The sequence below is a fragment of the Epinephelus moara genome, chromosome 21 (genome assembly GCF_006386435.1).
Source record: "Epinephelus moara isolate mb chromosome 21, YSFRI_EMoa_1.0, whole genome shotgun sequence".
NCBI classification, from domain to species: domain Eukaryota; kingdom Metazoa; phylum Chordata; class Actinopteri; order Perciformes; family Serranidae; genus Epinephelus; species Epinephelus moara.
Genome location: NC_065526.1, coordinates 20,084,958 through 20,101,092, shown reverse-complemented (window position 1 = coordinate 20,101,092; position 16,135 = coordinate 20,084,958). Strand labels below are relative to the sequence as shown.

The window sequence follows — 16,135 nt, the reverse complement described above, 5'->3', positions numbered from 1 at the left end:
AATTTAACTAAATCCCTATGGACGGCATGGTGGTGCAGCGGTTAGTATTATCCCTTGCAGCAAGACGGTTCCTGGTTCAAACCCGGGTAGAAGGGTTTGAACCGTCTGTGTTGAGTTTGTATGTTGCCAGCGTGAGTTTTCTCCAGGTACTCCGGCTTCCTCCCACAGTCCAAAGACATGCAGGTTAATTGGTGACTCTAAATAGTCCGTAGGTGTGAATGTGAATGTGAATGGTTGTCTGTCTCTATGTGTCAGCCCTGTGATAGTCTGGTGACCTGTCCAGGATGTACCCCGCCTCTCACCTTATCCAAACAGGCGTCCAAGGCAGCGTGCCTGCACAACACAACAAGGGTGATCCACAGATTACTGTTTCTCTTCTAATAAACATTTTTGCTACGTTCTGTCGGGGCTGAACGCAGCCATGAAGTCTTTATGTGTCAATCATGATTGGTCAATACTACTCAGACTACAAACAGAAACCAGAACACTTCAGATATCAAAATCTTGTCCAGTTGCCGACATTCTGCACACACATGTAGATATCTGTTGGTAGACAGTAGGTAACACTTAACCATTTAACATTTATCAACAACGTCAAAACACTTAATAAATCACTCAATATAACACTCTATAATGTAACTGGAAATGTTCTAAGTGTTTATCTATGAATTTGTCAACTCCTCTTATGAAGCATCCACAAACAGATAATGAATGACTGACACAGTATAATGTAGCTGTAATTATTTGATGATATATCAACAAACACGCATGCACTTATTCCTTACAGTGTGTTATAAAGCATTATTGACTGTTTATAGATGCAAACAAACACGAGGCAGGTCTCTGAAATGGCAGTTTCACAAAGACGGTCTTAACTCTCAGCAGGAGCTTTCAGCTGCATCGTATGGCCTTCACCATAAGTCAGTTGTCACTAGAAAGGAAAAAGTATGTTTTTAATGGATATAAATATAAATATAAATATACAATGAACAAATTACCATCATATCTCCTGTAGTAACAGCTCTCTGTGGTAGTCCTGAAACCAGACTTTCATTTCACTGCTGTGTGTTTTTATTCTTACACTTATTTTCTCTATCCCTATGTGCATCTGTGTTTTTGTATGTGTTGTGCATAAGCTACTTGTTGCTTTTATTGATAAATCACATATCTGAGTATTGAGAGGTACAAATGGCCCTGATGACCGCAGGTAGTTGGGTTCTACCTCCCTACTACCACTATAACCATAAACACACTGCTACAGTGCATTGCTCTGTTTCTTTGCCCTTATTAACAAACAGCATCCTCCAGTGGTCATTTTAAGTTACTACACCACATGCTCAGTGGCTGTTGGGTCAAGTTGTATACTGTAAATACACAGGAAGCTACATAGAAAGTTTTAAGTTGTTTTGGAAAATAATCAGCTTACCCCTGCGTCTTTCGTTTTTGTTTAAAGACGTACATTCTGACAACATCCATCCACTTACAAAACAGATGATGAACAGCCTGTGATTTCAAAATAAAAATCTGTTTTTCCACATTCAGTCAGTCATGCAGACTTTGACATCAAATATAACAGCAACATTGTGATTGTTAGAAGTAAAGAAGACAGAAAATTAGTATTTCCTGAATTCTTTTTATCTGGTGTTGCTCTTAAAGCGTGTAATGAGATTAAACATCTTGGTCTTTACATTGTCAATGATTTATCTGATGGTAAAGATATCCACAGATGGTGTCACAAGTTGGATGCACAAGCTAATACGCTTGCTTGCAAATTTAGCATGTGTTCAGTTAACACTTCAGAGCATTTCGCACCCTGCTGTATACTGCCCACTTGTGGCGCTCCTACAGGAAGAGCAACATGCAAAGACTTACTGTGGCCTATAACAATGGCATGGGACTACTTCTTAAACTTCCACGATGGTGCAGTGCCAGTCAAATGTTGGTAGATGTTGGTGTACCTACCTGCCCTGCTTTAATACGTAATCTTATATATCATACATATGCAGGCTCTCTGTCTCAGAAAATAGCGTCGTCCAGGCCTTGGCCATGTAATATTGTATATTTTTACACAGGCAATTGTCTGTTTTTGTGGTGCGCTATGGACCTTTCTCTGTGTCCTTCATGCCAGTCTGCAGTTGATTCAGTTGAAAGTCATGCATGGATTACTTTATTCCAAAGAAAAGATAAACAAAATATAACCTAGTGTATCTGATATCTGTGACAGAGTGATTTTGCAAAAGGTACTCTAGGTCACACGTTCTGGTTCCTTTTTGGCAGAATATCTTCTCTTGGTATCGTAGTATTTGGTAAATGGACTGCACTTGTGTCGCACCTTTCTAGTCTTTGGACCACGCAAAGTGCTTTTATTCTACATGTCAGATTCACCCATTCACACACACACACACACACACACACACACACACACACACACACACTGGTGGCTGAGGATACCATACAAGGTGCCACCTGCTACTCAGTTACCATTCACACACTCTCACACACTGATGGAACAGCCATCAGGAGCAATATGGGGTTCAGTATCTTGCCCAAGGATTCTTCGACATGCGGACTGGAGGAGCTGGGATCCAACTGCCGATCTTCTGATTGATGGATGTCCCGCTCTACTTCTGACGTTCAGATTGAACTTGACCCGTTAATTGTCCTGCTTGATTGCTGTGAAGCGTCTCTTGCTCTGCCACATACTGCACAGACGTCCCTGATGGTTGGCATGTTGGTAGCAAAGAGGATAATTCTTAGGGAATGGAACCAGTGCTCCGTGTTTTTCTGGGTGGCTTAGGGAACTAGTCTACAATAAACTCTGTTTGCAGGATAAATTTGAGAGTATTTGTGGCCCAATACTTAGACACCTTAACTCACCGTCTACTAGCTTAAACCCTATGGTGAATCACCATGTTTTATTCTTGGCCATTTTTCCTTTTTGTTTATGTAAAAGGCTAAATGTTGTATTTATCTTGGTCAAGTCTGGCCTTTTGGGTTGCTTTTTTTTCTTTGTGTGTGGGTCAATTATGTATGATATGTTTATATATATAATTTTTTGTGATGAAAATAAATATAATATGAACAAGTGCATCAATATCAGGTGTGCAAAGTCATTCAAGGGACTGGAAATTAGATCCTCTGATGGGCCGGTCCTGACCGAATGTTTTAACACCCCTGTCTTACACGCATATTAACAACAATAATGTTACAGCTATAATCACACTAACCATTTGTACATGTTGATATGAATGATTATAGTGATATTAACCCTGTATCAGCACAAACACAGGGTTATTACGTCATCCACCAGCAATTATGATCGTGATAATGCAAGAGAAGGTGTATTACTGATTAAGCAATGTATTGTTAGGATAAGAGAAGACTGTCTGATCTGACATCGATCATCTAATTCAATTTTGAATTCAATTTTGTTCAGCAGAGACACGTGCACACACAAAGGAAGCTCAAATGCAAACTTTTTTTTTTCACTTGTCTTCACCAGTTTCCCCTGAACCTCATTGATCTGCAGCAGGAAGCGTTTCGCGGGAAAAAGCAGACGTCATGTTGATATTTTCACTCCTGATTGGCTACAACACAGAGAACACTCACATCGCGTCACTGATTGGCCCAAAGCGGCGCGCCAAAGATCACGTGTCCCCCTTTTCGCGCGAAACTGTGTCCAGTGTGCTGTGTGTGTCTGTCGGGAGAGGAGCGGCACGATTCTTGTCTCTTACACAGGTTTTTGGATCTTTTGTTCCCGTTAACGGAGTTTCAGGATGGATGTCGCCACAGCCACCGCGGAGCATGCCGGGGAGATGGTGAAGGACGAGCTGGCCGAAAAATGCCAGAAGTTGTTTCAGGCTTTTCTGGAGGAGTAAGTGAAGCAGCAGCAGCAGCAGCAGGCTCCATTGTGTTGGTGTCGGCCGGAACTGGCTGTGCACGAGTTAAACTCATCATGCTTTGTTTTTGAAGTATTATCTGTCAGTTGCTGTGAGGATCCAGCGCTGCGATCATCACCTGTTGGTGGTCATATATAATATTTAATCATTTAATCTGTGCGTTCGTCCGTGTGCAGGTTCCAGACCGGGGATGGGGAGGTGAAGTATGTCCGGGAGGCCGAGGAGCTGATCAGGCCGGAGAGGAACACCCTGCTGGTGAGCTTCACAGACCTGGAGGGCTTCAACCAGGAGCTGGCGACCACCATCCAGGAGGAGTACTACAGGTGAGCCCAGCAACATGCCCTGCAGCCTCAGTGTCGCACATGAACATGCACATGTGTGTATGCTGCCCTCTGCCATCCTCTCTTCTCTATCAGTGAAACCTTTACTGGGTTAAATAAGGATATACACATATACTTTATCTCTAAATACACTGTGCTGCTAACTGTTTTTGTCTGTATTTATACCCACCTGAGACCTGAGCTTTTGTTTGGCTTGCACTTTCAATCTCTCCCAGCTATTCAACATTAGTAGGACTTGATAAGTATAAGTAAGGGAGTTGCAGGTTTAATCCGTGCAATATCCCTGTCTGATTTTGTCTCTCCAAATTTGGTTATTGTAAAAGTGGCATTAGAAAACTCTAACTCACCTTAAGCCATAGGAGCCTTGGTATTGTACCATGTGTGTCGATGAATCAACATCCAGCTGTGGATTAACATGAAGGATTCTGTTTCCAGAGTTTACCCCTTCCTTTGTCGGGCTGTGCGCAACTTTGCTCGGGATCATGGGAATGTTCCTCTCACCAAAGAGTTCTACGTCGCCCTCGAGGATCTGCCCACCAGACACAAGTAAGTGTGACACACGACAAACCTCCATCAGCTGATGACTTTAGTGTGAATCACTGTGGACGCACTTTGTTTTCAGTCAGTGTCAGGTTGCTTTGTTAGCGTATGATGTGGCATATTATACTGTGAATTCACACACTGCAGTCTCAGTAGACATTATGTAGTTGGTGTGATTTTTTTCTTTCTTTCATATTATATGTATTCCAAGTCTGTTAAATGAGCAAAGCTGAGCATTAACCCTTTTCTTGTGTGTGTGTTAAGGATCCGTGAGCTGTCGTCCATGCGTATCGGCACCCTGGTGAGGATCAGTGGTCAGGTGGTGAGGACACACCCAGTGCACCCTGAACTGGTGAGATATCCTGCAGTCCACACATGCACGAAAATAATTAGAGGCATGAGGTGTCGCCCAGAGGTGCTCCATGCTCAAAAGTCTCCCTGTGTTTTGTTGAACTTGTAGGCAAAACTTTGTTTTTCTCACGTTCCTCCATGGTTCCGGTCACAATAACTGCTTCAGTTGGACGATATATTGTCCCAAAAATAACTGCGAGAAATAATATTATTGTCATTTTGAGGCCATTTTATGCCACTGACATCAGGGCTACACAATTAATCAAATATTTATCACAGTCATGATTTTGGCTTCTCACATATAAAACGATCGTCCGCGATACTGACCTTTAAAAAGTAAAAGTATGCTGAGCTTGACTGTTACAGAATTATCTCTGTACTGACTTCCAGGTGAGCGGCACCTTCCTGTGCATGGACTGCCAGGCCGTGATCAAAGACGTCCCTCAGCAGTTCAAATACTCGCCACCAACCATCTGCAGGAACCCCGTCTGCAACAACCGCGCCCGCTTCCACCTCGACACACACAAATCCAAGTTCATCGACTTCCAGAAGGTAACTGCGAGGAAGTATATGTAACATACACAGGAAACAGGTCTGCTGATGACAAATTCAGGTTCATGACTAAGTCGAACTCTGCGCTCAGGTGCGTATCCAGGAGACGCAGGCGGAGCTGCCTCGTGGATCGATCCCTCGCTCCCTGGAGATCGTCCTGAGGGCCGAGGCTGTGGAGACGGCTCAGGCCGGAGACCGCTGTGACTTCACCGGGACCCTCATCGTCGTGCCTGACGTCTCTCAGCTCAGCACTCCAGGTGTGATTTTGACGGCACGCTTCGAGCCCTTCATGTGAAAGAAACAAAGTACTTGAACACATCATATTTGTTTTTTGTTTGACGCCTGCTGACTGTCTGTATTGGTGTCCTCCCTTTTCCAGGTGTGCGAGCAGAGACCAGCACCCGCGTACCTGGAGGACCTCAGGGCTTTGAGGCCGATGGCTTGAGAGGACTGAAAGCTCTGGGAGTCAGAGAGCTTTCATACAGACTGGCCTTCCTCGCCTGCAACGTGGCCCCGACCAACCCACGAGTAAGAGTCACACACACGAATGCATTTCCACACCCACGGCATCATTTCTCCCCTGAAACAAATCAAGCTCCAAACACACCTGCTGTTCATTAAAAGTGTGTTTTCTCTCGGTGTAGTTTGGTGGTAAGGAGCTGCGTGATGAGGAGCAGACTGCAGAAAGCATCAAGAGCCAGATGACGGAGAAAGAGTGGGAGAAAGTGTTTGAGATGAGCCAAGACAAGAACTTGTACCACAACCTGTGCACCAGCCTCTTCCCCACCATCCACGGTCAGCGCCTGATCCGTTGTTGAACATTTTCTCCACTCAGGAGTGTTTTGTTGACTCATGTTAAAGCTGCAGATGTTCAATTTAACGGTGACCGTGATTCGCAGGTAACGACGAGGTGAAGCGCGGCATCCTGCTCATGCTGTTTGGAGGTGTTCCCAAGACGACCATGGAGGGAACCTCACTGAGAGGAGACATCAACGTCTGCATCGTCGGAGACCCCAGTACGGCCAAGAGCCAGTTCCTCAAGTAAGTGACACACAGTCACTCACTTGAATCTATCACATGTACACAGATCTGTCAGTCTGAATAGTACTTGAATGTGTATCTGTCTGTGTGTGCAGGCACGTGGAGGAATTCAGTCCCAGAGCAGTGTACACTAGCGGCAAAGCCAGCAGCGCTGCAGGTCTGACGGCAGCTGTGGTCAGAGACGAGGAGTCCCACGAGTTTGTCATCGAGGCTGGCGCTCTGATGTTGGCCGACAACGTGAGTGTTCAGAGTTTGTAAAGCAGTGAAGGACATGATGGGCGCTATTTAAATGATCTGTAGCTCATGGTCTTAAGTGCAAGGCTCAAGTGCTTTTACTTCGTCTCTAACTTCACTTTTCCTGATTAAATGGTGCGTAATCTGAGTGCAGCAAATATCAAGGGACATTAAAGCAGCAAAACTAAAAACTGTGGTTCTAAACTTGACGGAGGACAAAAACGTAAACTTTTAGATTCAGAAATATTAGTAGTTACACTGCTCCTCGTGTATAAATGCGCACAGTGTCTGTCCCTAGTGTGGAGTCATGCGACAGCTCTGCTGTGATCTCTGCTATGGTCATATTTTACATGAGGGAATTAATATCTTCCTCATTAACGATGGAGTTATTTCACCCACCTGCACCCCACCTGCACGTCTTTGTGTGCGCGCATGTTGTGAACCTGCCAATGTAGGTGCATCTTACTGTCTGAATAATGGCCTTTAAATAGCAGCAGCTGTATTGTTTTCAATGTAGATACGTGGCAGATGCACTCAAGCCCCAGAGTGAGGCCGTTGCAATGCCCAGGTATTCCCAAGCACCTGTTTTTAAGGGTGCGAAAGCTGCGTCCTGAGATAAGCAGAGTTCAACTTTTGGAGTGCAGTAGCGTGCACCCGATGTGACAAGGAACCACCAATCACAGCCAGCAGATATCTTTCCCTTCTTCAGTAAATATCAGTCTGTGCTTTACACCCGGTGTAAGACAGAGCCCTAAGTGTGTTCAGTGGTATTAATGACAGGATTTTCCTCCAGGGTGTGTGCTGTATTGATGAGTTTGACAAGATGGACCTCAAGGACCAGGTGGCCATTCATGAAGCCATGGAACAGCAGACCATCAGCATCACCAAGGCTGGAGTCAAGGTAATGCAGCCGAATGTTGGAATAACACACAACCTTAAATTTAGCACTCACAGCTGTGTCATTTAGGGATCGTGATGTTTTGGTCTGTTAAACAATTAAAAAAATTTCTCCAGCTGAGTTTTATTTGCACATCTGGAAAAAAAGAAGAAGGTCACACAGCTAATGAAGTAAATAAATATGACAAAAAAAGAGATTAAGTGTGGTGCTTTTGTGCTCTGAGTTGGAGTTTTTTCATCTCAAGGTGTTCAGAGCGCTCCGGCAACAAACGCCTGGCGAGTGTGATCAGGGCCTAACTTGTCTTTGCCTCTGTCTTCTTCAGGCCACCCTGAACGCTCGCACATCCATCCTGGCTGCTGCCAACCCTGTCGGTGGGCGTTACGACCGCAGCAAGAGTCTGAAGCAGAACGTCAACTTGACCGCCCCCATCATGAGCCGCTTCGACCTCTTCTTCATCCTGGTGGACGACTGTAACGAGGTACGTGTGTACACAGTATAATCTGTGATTTGTTCCTGCACTGATCATTATGTATATTCTTTGATTTTCATTTCAACTTCAGATGTTTTAAATGTGTCTGCATTGTTATTTGTCCTGTTCTTATTTAATCCTTTATTTCTTGCATCCTCTTCTCATCTGATGCTGTAAAAATGTCCATACAGGGATTGTAACATTTTATCCGACCTGGTCTAATGCTGTGTGTTCAACTGTGTGTATCCCAGGTGACAGACTACGCCATCGCCAGACGCATCGTGGACCTGCACTCCCGCGTGGCGGAGTCTGTGGACAGACTGTACTCTCTGGATGAGATCCGCAGATACCTGCTCTTCGCGAGGCAGTTCAAACCTAAGGTGTGTGTCTGCCTGCTCAGACTGTGTGTGTGTTTACATCAGGCTAACAATCTGTTCACTTGTGATTATTTTTTTTAACCGTTGCACATTCCGCGCATGTGTCTGTAGATCTCCAGTGAATCCGAAGAGTTCATCATCGAGCAGTACAAGCGTCTCCGCCAGCGTGACGGCTCCGGAGGCGTGTCCAAGTCCGCCTGGAGAATTACGGTGCGCCAGCTGGAGAGCATGATCCGCCTGTCGGAGGGCATGGCGCGCATGCACTGCTGTGACGAGGTGAGTCCCAACAACAGGCCTGATTCACCAACATCTTCCTGAGTTTGTTCTTGAGAACAGTCCTAAAAAAAAGTCTACGTAGGATTCATGACATGTTCTTAAACTACAGAATTCTTTGCTCCTGTGCTCTTGAATCTCCCTGTCATTGTAAGTTAACAGCAGGTGCCTGTTGATCCTAGTTAGCATAAGGTAGGGAAACGCACTGCAAATCCTCATAAGAGAGCACGAGACTACAGGGCCGTGTGCACACAGAAATTGAGAAGGTGATAGAATTAGGTTGAGGCTCCGTAGTGTGAAAAAAAGTCCAATAGTTCTGAAGCGGAGGTTCTTCAAAAGGAAGTGAACGCCAAGCAAGCTCCTTACCCTCCGAACAGAGAATTAGATCTGTGACCACTGACCATGTTGAGTTACATTGTTTGGTTCTGTGTAAAAACCCCAAGGTGGCATGAAGAATGGACTGTAGCAGTCCTGTAGTGCAATCCCTGTGTAAAAAAAGGCTTCTGTAAGCAGATCTACATGGTCCTAGAAGTTGCACCCCCTCATCAGGGTACGATCTGTAAAGTCTTGCAGCAGCAGTAAAGACGCCATCACATGTTACTGAATGTTGTTGTTTGCCTTTTATGTGTTCAGGTGCAGCCCAAACATGTGAAAGAAGCTTTCCGTCTTCTGAACAAATCCATCATCAGAGTGGAGACGCCTGATATCAACCTGGAGCAGGACGACGACCTGGAGGAGGAGGAGGAGCAGCAGCAGGAGGATGGTACGGAAACACACACACACACACACACACACACACACACACACACACACACACACACACACACACACACTCTTAATGATAGATGTGCACATTTAAGGATAAGTTCAGGATTTTTCAGCCTGGCCCCTTTCCCCCCCTGTGTGTCCGTGTCTATGTGACAAATGGGAACAACAACTTTTGGAATTTGCAGCTTCCTGAGCCCTGAAAATCATCATCGCCAAACCCACCAGACTCCATTTAAATAAACCGTAGTTTTAGTTGTATAGAGCCAGCATGTTTTCACATCTAACTGGGTGAATTAAGGGTTTATTTGAACAAAATAAGAGTTGGTGATTGTTGGAGCAGTGGAAAGATGAGCCAAGATGGTGTTTGTTAGTTTTATTTTATGTCTGATGACTGAATGAAGTGTGTTTTATGATGATAAAATTGCTGTTTATTTAAATGGAGTCTGGTGGGGTTGTTGATGGTAATTTCAAAAAGGATCATACTCTTTAACAAAAAGGTCTATCTCTGTAGGGATCCATTTTATAATGTTGTCAGACACTTGGAATAACAGTGTGCAGTTTGTGTCTCGACTGAAAAGAGATCCAGCTAATATCTAATGCAAACTTTTGCAGGAAACGCCGTCCCTAACGGAGTCAATGGTGTAAACGGCCACGTGGATGGTGTCAATGGACACGTCAATGGAATAAATGGACATGTCAACGGTGTGAACGGCCACGCTGAGCCTGTCACCCAGCCCAAACCGTCTCTCCGCCTGTCCTTTGCCGAGTACAAACGCATCTCCAACCTGCTCGTCCTGCATTTGAGACGGGTCGAGGAAGGTAAGAGACACCTCTCCTCATGCTGCTGAAAATAATTTTATAGTTTCAGTACTTTTAATTATGCACTCTAATCTTTTCACTGCTGTCTGTGTTGCAGCTGAGGAAGAGGAGCAGCTGAAGAAAAGCGAGGTGGTGAACTGGTATCTGAAGGAGGTCGAGTCAGAGATCGAATCGGAGGAGGAACTCGTCAATAGGAAGGGTCTGATAGAGAAGGTCCTCCACAGGCTGGTGCACTATGTAAGTCCAACTTCTGTAGTTATACAGCCACTAATTTCTCGGGCTGCCCCCTAGTGGTCGAATAAACGTTAGTCGAACAGAAAGGAAGACACAGGAAGAGGCCACGCTCAGCAGTCAGACAGGAGTCAGGTTAATTTCCAGGGCTGGTACCTGCGGTTATTCCACAGGCTAGTTAATAACATGTCGGGCAGGAAATCCAAAGTGTGGGATCATTTTGAGAAGGTGAAGGACGAACCCAAGGTGATATGTAAACTCATCTTCATTGGTCGACTACAAACATGACGTATCATCTGAAACATGGAAGTAGCTACATGCCCATTAGCCCACAGCGTCATTAACAGGCGGCTCGCTCAGTGTGTGACGTGCACTTGTAGATAAAATATAGGCCTATATTAATGAAGGTTCATTAGTACGGTTTTGTATTTCTCTGTAATGTAGCACAGTGTTAACAATGTTACTGATACTATTCTTTCTCACACCTTCAACTCAACATAAACATCCCGTCAACATGCGGGAGACTAGTTGACTAATGGCCCTAAATGATGGCTATTGGTAGATTAGGAAAATTCGTACTCTGGGGCAGCCCTACTAACTTCCACTCAGCAGTTATTTTAATCCAAGTTTGGACGTAAGTGACCACATGTATCTGTTTCTCCAGGATCACATCCTCATCGAGCTGTCTCAGGCGGGGCTGAAGGGCTCAGAGTCTGCCAGCACAGAAGAAGAAGTTGTTCTGGTCGTCAACCCCAACTACATCCTGGAAGATTAAACTCCTCCCTTCATCCCTCTGTTTAGTTTCTCTCCTCTCCCCTTACAGCTTCCATGGTTGTTGATATAAAACCTCAAGCTGATGTTCAAGCTGTTTTTGGATGCTCATATGTAACACGTACATAAAAGTAGCATTTCAGATGTTTTTCACTTGTTTTGTGAGTTTATCAGCTCGACTGTACAGAAGATTCTGGGGATCTTAAAAAAAAAAGGCATTTCTTAGCCAAACTGACTTTTGTAAATATGCTGCTCTCTGTCCTCCAGTTGTTTCTGGTTTCTGTCTGTTCGGTTCTCCACCAAGGGAACCGCCCTGAATTGTGTCCTTGCTCTTAATATGCAACTGTATATTGGAGGCGTACATTGACGCTCCATAGTTTCAGGTTATATTGTGTGTCTTTTTGTAAAATTATGATGTGAACTGAGATGAAATGTTGGTTTAATAAATAAAAATGTTGACTTAAACTCAGGTTGGTGCCGTTTTAATGATTTCCAGCTGTGTTTTTAATGCCTCCACACTGGTGACAGCCATGACTGGAAGGATAATGTTTTCTTCTGACTGTCCCATTCTTGTGAAAGCAATATCTCAAATGCCTTGAGTTAACTCTGGTTTGGCACAAACGTCCACTTTGACTTAATAAACCGATTAGAATTTGGTAGTCAAAAGTCAAGGTCACTGTGACCTCACAAAACATGTTTTTATGCCCCCTGCTGGCCACAGCCAGAGACACGTTTTTGGGTTACATGTCCATCCATCCCATTTTTGTGCATGCAATATCTTTAAGAACGCTTCGAGGGAATTACTTTAAATTTGGAAAAATGTCCACTAGGACTCGAACTGATTAGATTATGGTGGTCAAGGTTTCTGTGACTTTCTGTCCAATTCTTGTGAACGTGAAATCTCAAGAACACCTACAGGGAATTTCTTCAAATTTAATACAAATGTCCCATTGGACTCAAGTATAAACCGATAAGAATTTGGTGGTCAAAGGTCAAGGTCACTGTGACCTCAAAAAACATGTTTTTATGACTGCCCTCCGACCTTAGCCGTAGCCAGAGACGTTTTCATTTTCTCTGTCTGTCTGTCTCATTCTTGTGAACACGATACCTTAAGAATGCTATGAGGGAATTTCTTTTAATTTGGAAAAACGTCTGCTTGGACTCGAACTGGTAAGATTTTGGTAGTCAAAGGTCAAGGTCACCGTGACCTTGTCTCGTTTTTTGTTAACATGATATCTCAAGAACACCTCAAATCTGACACAAACGTCCACTTGGATTGAAGAATAACCTGGTAAGAATTTAGTGGTCAAAGGTCAAGGTCAATGTGACCTCACAAAACATGTTTTTGGCTTTAACTCATTAATTTATACACAAATTATGACAATATTTTACAGAGATGTCTATTAGGCTGAAGCTGTCCCTTCCAAGAATTGCCACCTTAACACTGAGGAGGAGTTGTTGTGTCCCCCTGATCTTGGGAGCTGTGTTGCCCAGGACCCAAGGGGAGGGGCCTGACTAAGAGCGGTTTAAGAAGACCTCAATGAAACGGCACATTCGGGAAAAGGGTACCTCACCTGGTATGAGGACACCGGGCCAGACCTGGAGTGGGGGGGGGGCTCACCAGCAAGCATCTGGTGGCCAGACCTTGGGCCATGGGGCCTGGTTGGGCTCAGCCCAAATGAATGACAGAGCCACCATTTTGTGGGCCCAGCACCCCCAAGGACTTGAATCGAGGCTGGGTGAATTGCTCAGCCTGCTGCCCCTGCGACCCAGCTTTGGATAAGCGGTTGAAAACGTATGGGTGTCTGTTAGGATATAATGAAGCGATGACATGCTCTATCCAAAAGGTCAACTTCACTGTGCAGTCATAGTGATCTTCAAAAACTCTTTTCTGGCCATTATTCAGCGTCATATCTCAGGAGCAGAAGGGGAGACATTTGGTCAGATACTGAATCGGTGACACTAATGGTGAGACAGTGCTGACTGTATAGATCTTCTGTGCTGCCGGGGGAAGATGTGTGGAGTATGTGTGTGTTCACAGCCATGGATGTAAACTGTAACTGAACTTCCCAGGTTAACGAAGGCACACAGGCGGTAATTCTAGGTCTTGTCCACCAGGTGGCAGCAGTTAGATGCGATGAAATGCCACTGCGCATGCCCGACTGTTCAACAAACATGGCGGCGCCCTACATGACAGTTGTCAGGACAGCACTAAAAGGTAAAATACAAATGTATGGACATTACACCCTCTGTAAGAAGTCACCCTCAAGAAAAGTAATAAGATTAACTTGCACGCTGCCTTCAGTGGGAGCGTTTTCAAAGTCATGTAGCGCAGTGATTTTGGACAGCACAGGTGCGTTTTCCTTGTTTTAACATGATGTAACCAGGTTCGGTCAACTTCAGTGTTTTCCTACCTGGACTCTATTTTCCAATGTTTTTGTCTAAGAGATAATGGGAGCAGCGTTTGTTTAAATGTATCCAGTATTGGGTGAAAGGGCTGCAGCAGGCAGCGATGATAATAGGTGCAGCATGTACGCAACGTTCACTAAAGGTGTTTGTTTTGCCACTGACAGGGTCAGCTTGTTATTGTAAGTGTATGACAACTGATGCAAAGGATCCCTACAGAGATAGACTGTTTTATTAAAGTGTAAGTTTAACCAGAAACAGTCATGAAATCGCCATCACCAACCCCACCAGACACCATTTAAATAAACAGTAATTTAAGCTTGTATAGGGGCAGCATGTTCTCACACCTTACTGAATGAATTAAGGGTTTATTTCAGCCAAACAGAGCTGGTGATTGTTGGAACAGTAAAAAGACTCACCAAGATGGTTTTTGTGTTGTGAGTTTTATTTTACTTCTCTCGACTTAATTTGAAGTGTGTTTTACGATGATAAAATTACCGTTTATTTATATGGAGTCTGATGGGTCCGTTTCTGGAGTTCTTGTCCATACTGGCTGCAGAGCTGAGAATAAAGTTAATTCTTGAATACATCATTCATCAGGAGAGTTTTCAATAGACAGATTTGCCACAGAACAAATAAAAAGTTAAATTAAAAGCCCGGGCTGTTATTTGCTAAAATCACTTAACTCAACAGGCCTATATTTATTTGGGACACCAAACTGTTCCTCAGTAAATATCAAATTGTTTATTTAAACCAGTATGAATATTAGTTGTATATAAATTAGACTTTGAATCATTTCTGAATCTGACAAGCGTTCAAAGATAGACGGCACTTGGTTTACGGCACCTGAGGATCAGGGCACCTGGCACACTGACACGGCACCACTTTATTCTGTTAAAACAATACTCACAACTTGGATTAAGTTTTAGGAAAAACCCTTTTGACCCTTACAGACTAAAGGAATATGAATAACTTACAGGGCAATCAAGGAATGGACACACATTTTGACTTTATGACAGCTTCAGAGGAACTGAGTCCCCACTTTGTTTTTGTCTCTTGTTTTCCAGACTGGTAAATCTCAATGTATTACTGTATTCTCTGGTGAAAGTAAAATGAACCAAACAATTCAATTGTGGAGAATCTAACCGAGCTAACAATGTGTAGCATCTCCATATTGACAAAGTTTAAACATTTATATTTGTATGCACAATCTAAACAGCTAACTAACCTTAGCTCAAGTGGATAGCCAGAAACCCTGTTTTATACATTCATTTGTGAAAATGTGTTGATGTGCTTTTTGTCGCCTGAGTGTTAAAGCTACCCTCTAACCTCACCGTAGGGGGGACAGGTGTCATATCATTAGAGAATAAAGACCTATTTTTCCTCTCTGTCAGGTGTACACCTTGTTCCCGGCCGATGGCTGGTTACACAGAGGAGCCAAACCTCGTCATTGAGTCAGTGTTTGCGACTGCATGCTGCTCACTGTCGGCCGCTGCATGTCTCCCCTGCTGCCTCCCTGTGCAGCTCTAAGACAGAGCCACAGAGGAGCACCCAGCAACACAGCACAGCTGGCACCCACACAGACAACAGGAGGGCCGAGGAAGAGGAGGAGGAAGAGGAGGGTCCTGAATACATTCCCAAGAAAAAGGCAAAGAACCCCATGATGAAGGTTGGCTATGCCTGGTGAGTCTCTTCATTTCTGTACACCCTTAATGTCTAACAACACAACTACAAAGGATTTGTAGATAAGCAGTGAACAAAACATCTCTAATCCACATCTGTAGGACTGTTGACACATTTCAAAATGTAGCAGAAGTATCAGCAGTAACACCAGAAACTGTAGCTGTAGCAGCTGCAACACTTTGTCAAGTAATTATTCAAAGGACAAAAATTTATTGGCAACTAGGGGTGAGCGAGAACACCATTATCTGTATCTGTATCTGTATCTGTTCAACCAACTAAATTACCTCTATCTGTATTCATATTTAGAGGATAGTCTCAATATTGTATGTTAAGCAATATCATAGTATAGTATGTCAAAAAATATGTATTGTAGTATAGTATGTCATAAAAATATTATGAAAAGGGGTCATAGTATAGCGTGTCAACAAAATGTGACGAAAAAGGTCATACTATAGCGTGTCATAAAAAAGTGATGAAAAAGG

General features: G+C 43.9%; 2 protein-coding genes across 2 annotated transcripts; both read left to right on the top strand.

The window, feature by feature from the left end:
- Nucleotides 1–3,671: 3,671 nt before the first annotated feature.
- mcm6 (minichromosome maintenance complex component 6) lies at nt 3,672–12,029 on the top strand. The gene is made up of 18 exons (XM_050033568.1): nt 3,672–3,874; nt 4,076–4,222; nt 4,676–4,786; nt 5,045–5,132; nt 5,522–5,683; nt 5,775–5,940; nt 6,063–6,211; nt 6,328–6,478; nt 6,583–6,724; nt 6,820–6,961; nt 7,752–7,859; nt 8,179–8,334; nt 8,577–8,705; nt 8,814–8,978; nt 9,609–9,738; nt 10,356–10,562; nt 10,660–10,799; nt 11,458–12,029. Exons 1-18 carry the CDS (start codon nt 3,777–3,779, stop codon nt 11,566–11,568), a joined length of 2,502 nt encoding a protein of 833 aa, XP_049889525.1. The 5' UTR covers nt 3,672–3,776; the 3' UTR covers nt 11,569–12,029.
- Nucleotides 12,030–13,698: 1,669 nt separating this feature from the next.
- Nucleotides 13,699–15,673, top strand: si:ch73-71c20.5 (DUF4748 domain-containing protein). The gene is made up of 2 exons (XM_050032843.1): nt 13,699–13,782; nt 15,365–15,673. Exons 1-2 carry the CDS (start codon nt 13,707–13,709, stop codon nt 15,655–15,657), a joined length of 369 nt encoding a protein of 122 aa, XP_049888800.1. The 5' UTR covers nt 13,699–13,706; the 3' UTR covers nt 15,658–15,673.
- The last annotated feature ends 462 nt before the right edge of the window (nt 15,674–16,135 follow it).

Excerpts from the sequence above, each read along its gene's own strand:
- mcm6 (XM_050033568.1), top strand. The coding sequence starts at position 3,777 with ATGGATGTCGCCACAGCCACCGCGGAGCATGCCGGGGAGATGGTGAAG. Across the intron at positions 5,133-5,521 it reads ACCCAGTGCACCCTGAACTG|GTGAGCGGCACCTTCCTGTG; the intron begins GTGAGATATCCT and ends ACTGACTTCCAG. Across the intron at positions 8,979-9,608 it reads GCATGCACTGCTGTGACGAG|GTGCAGCCCAAACATGTGAA; the intron begins GTGAGTCCCAAC and ends TTATGTGTTCAG.
- si:ch73-71c20.5 (XM_050032843.1), top strand. The coding sequence starts at position 13,707 with ATGCCACTGCGCATGCCCGACTGTTCAACAAACATGGCGGCGCCCTAC. Across the intron at positions 13,783-15,364 it reads TGTCAGGACAGCACTAAAAG|GTGTACACCTTGTTCCCGGC; the intron begins GTAAAATACAAA and ends CCTCTCTGTCAG.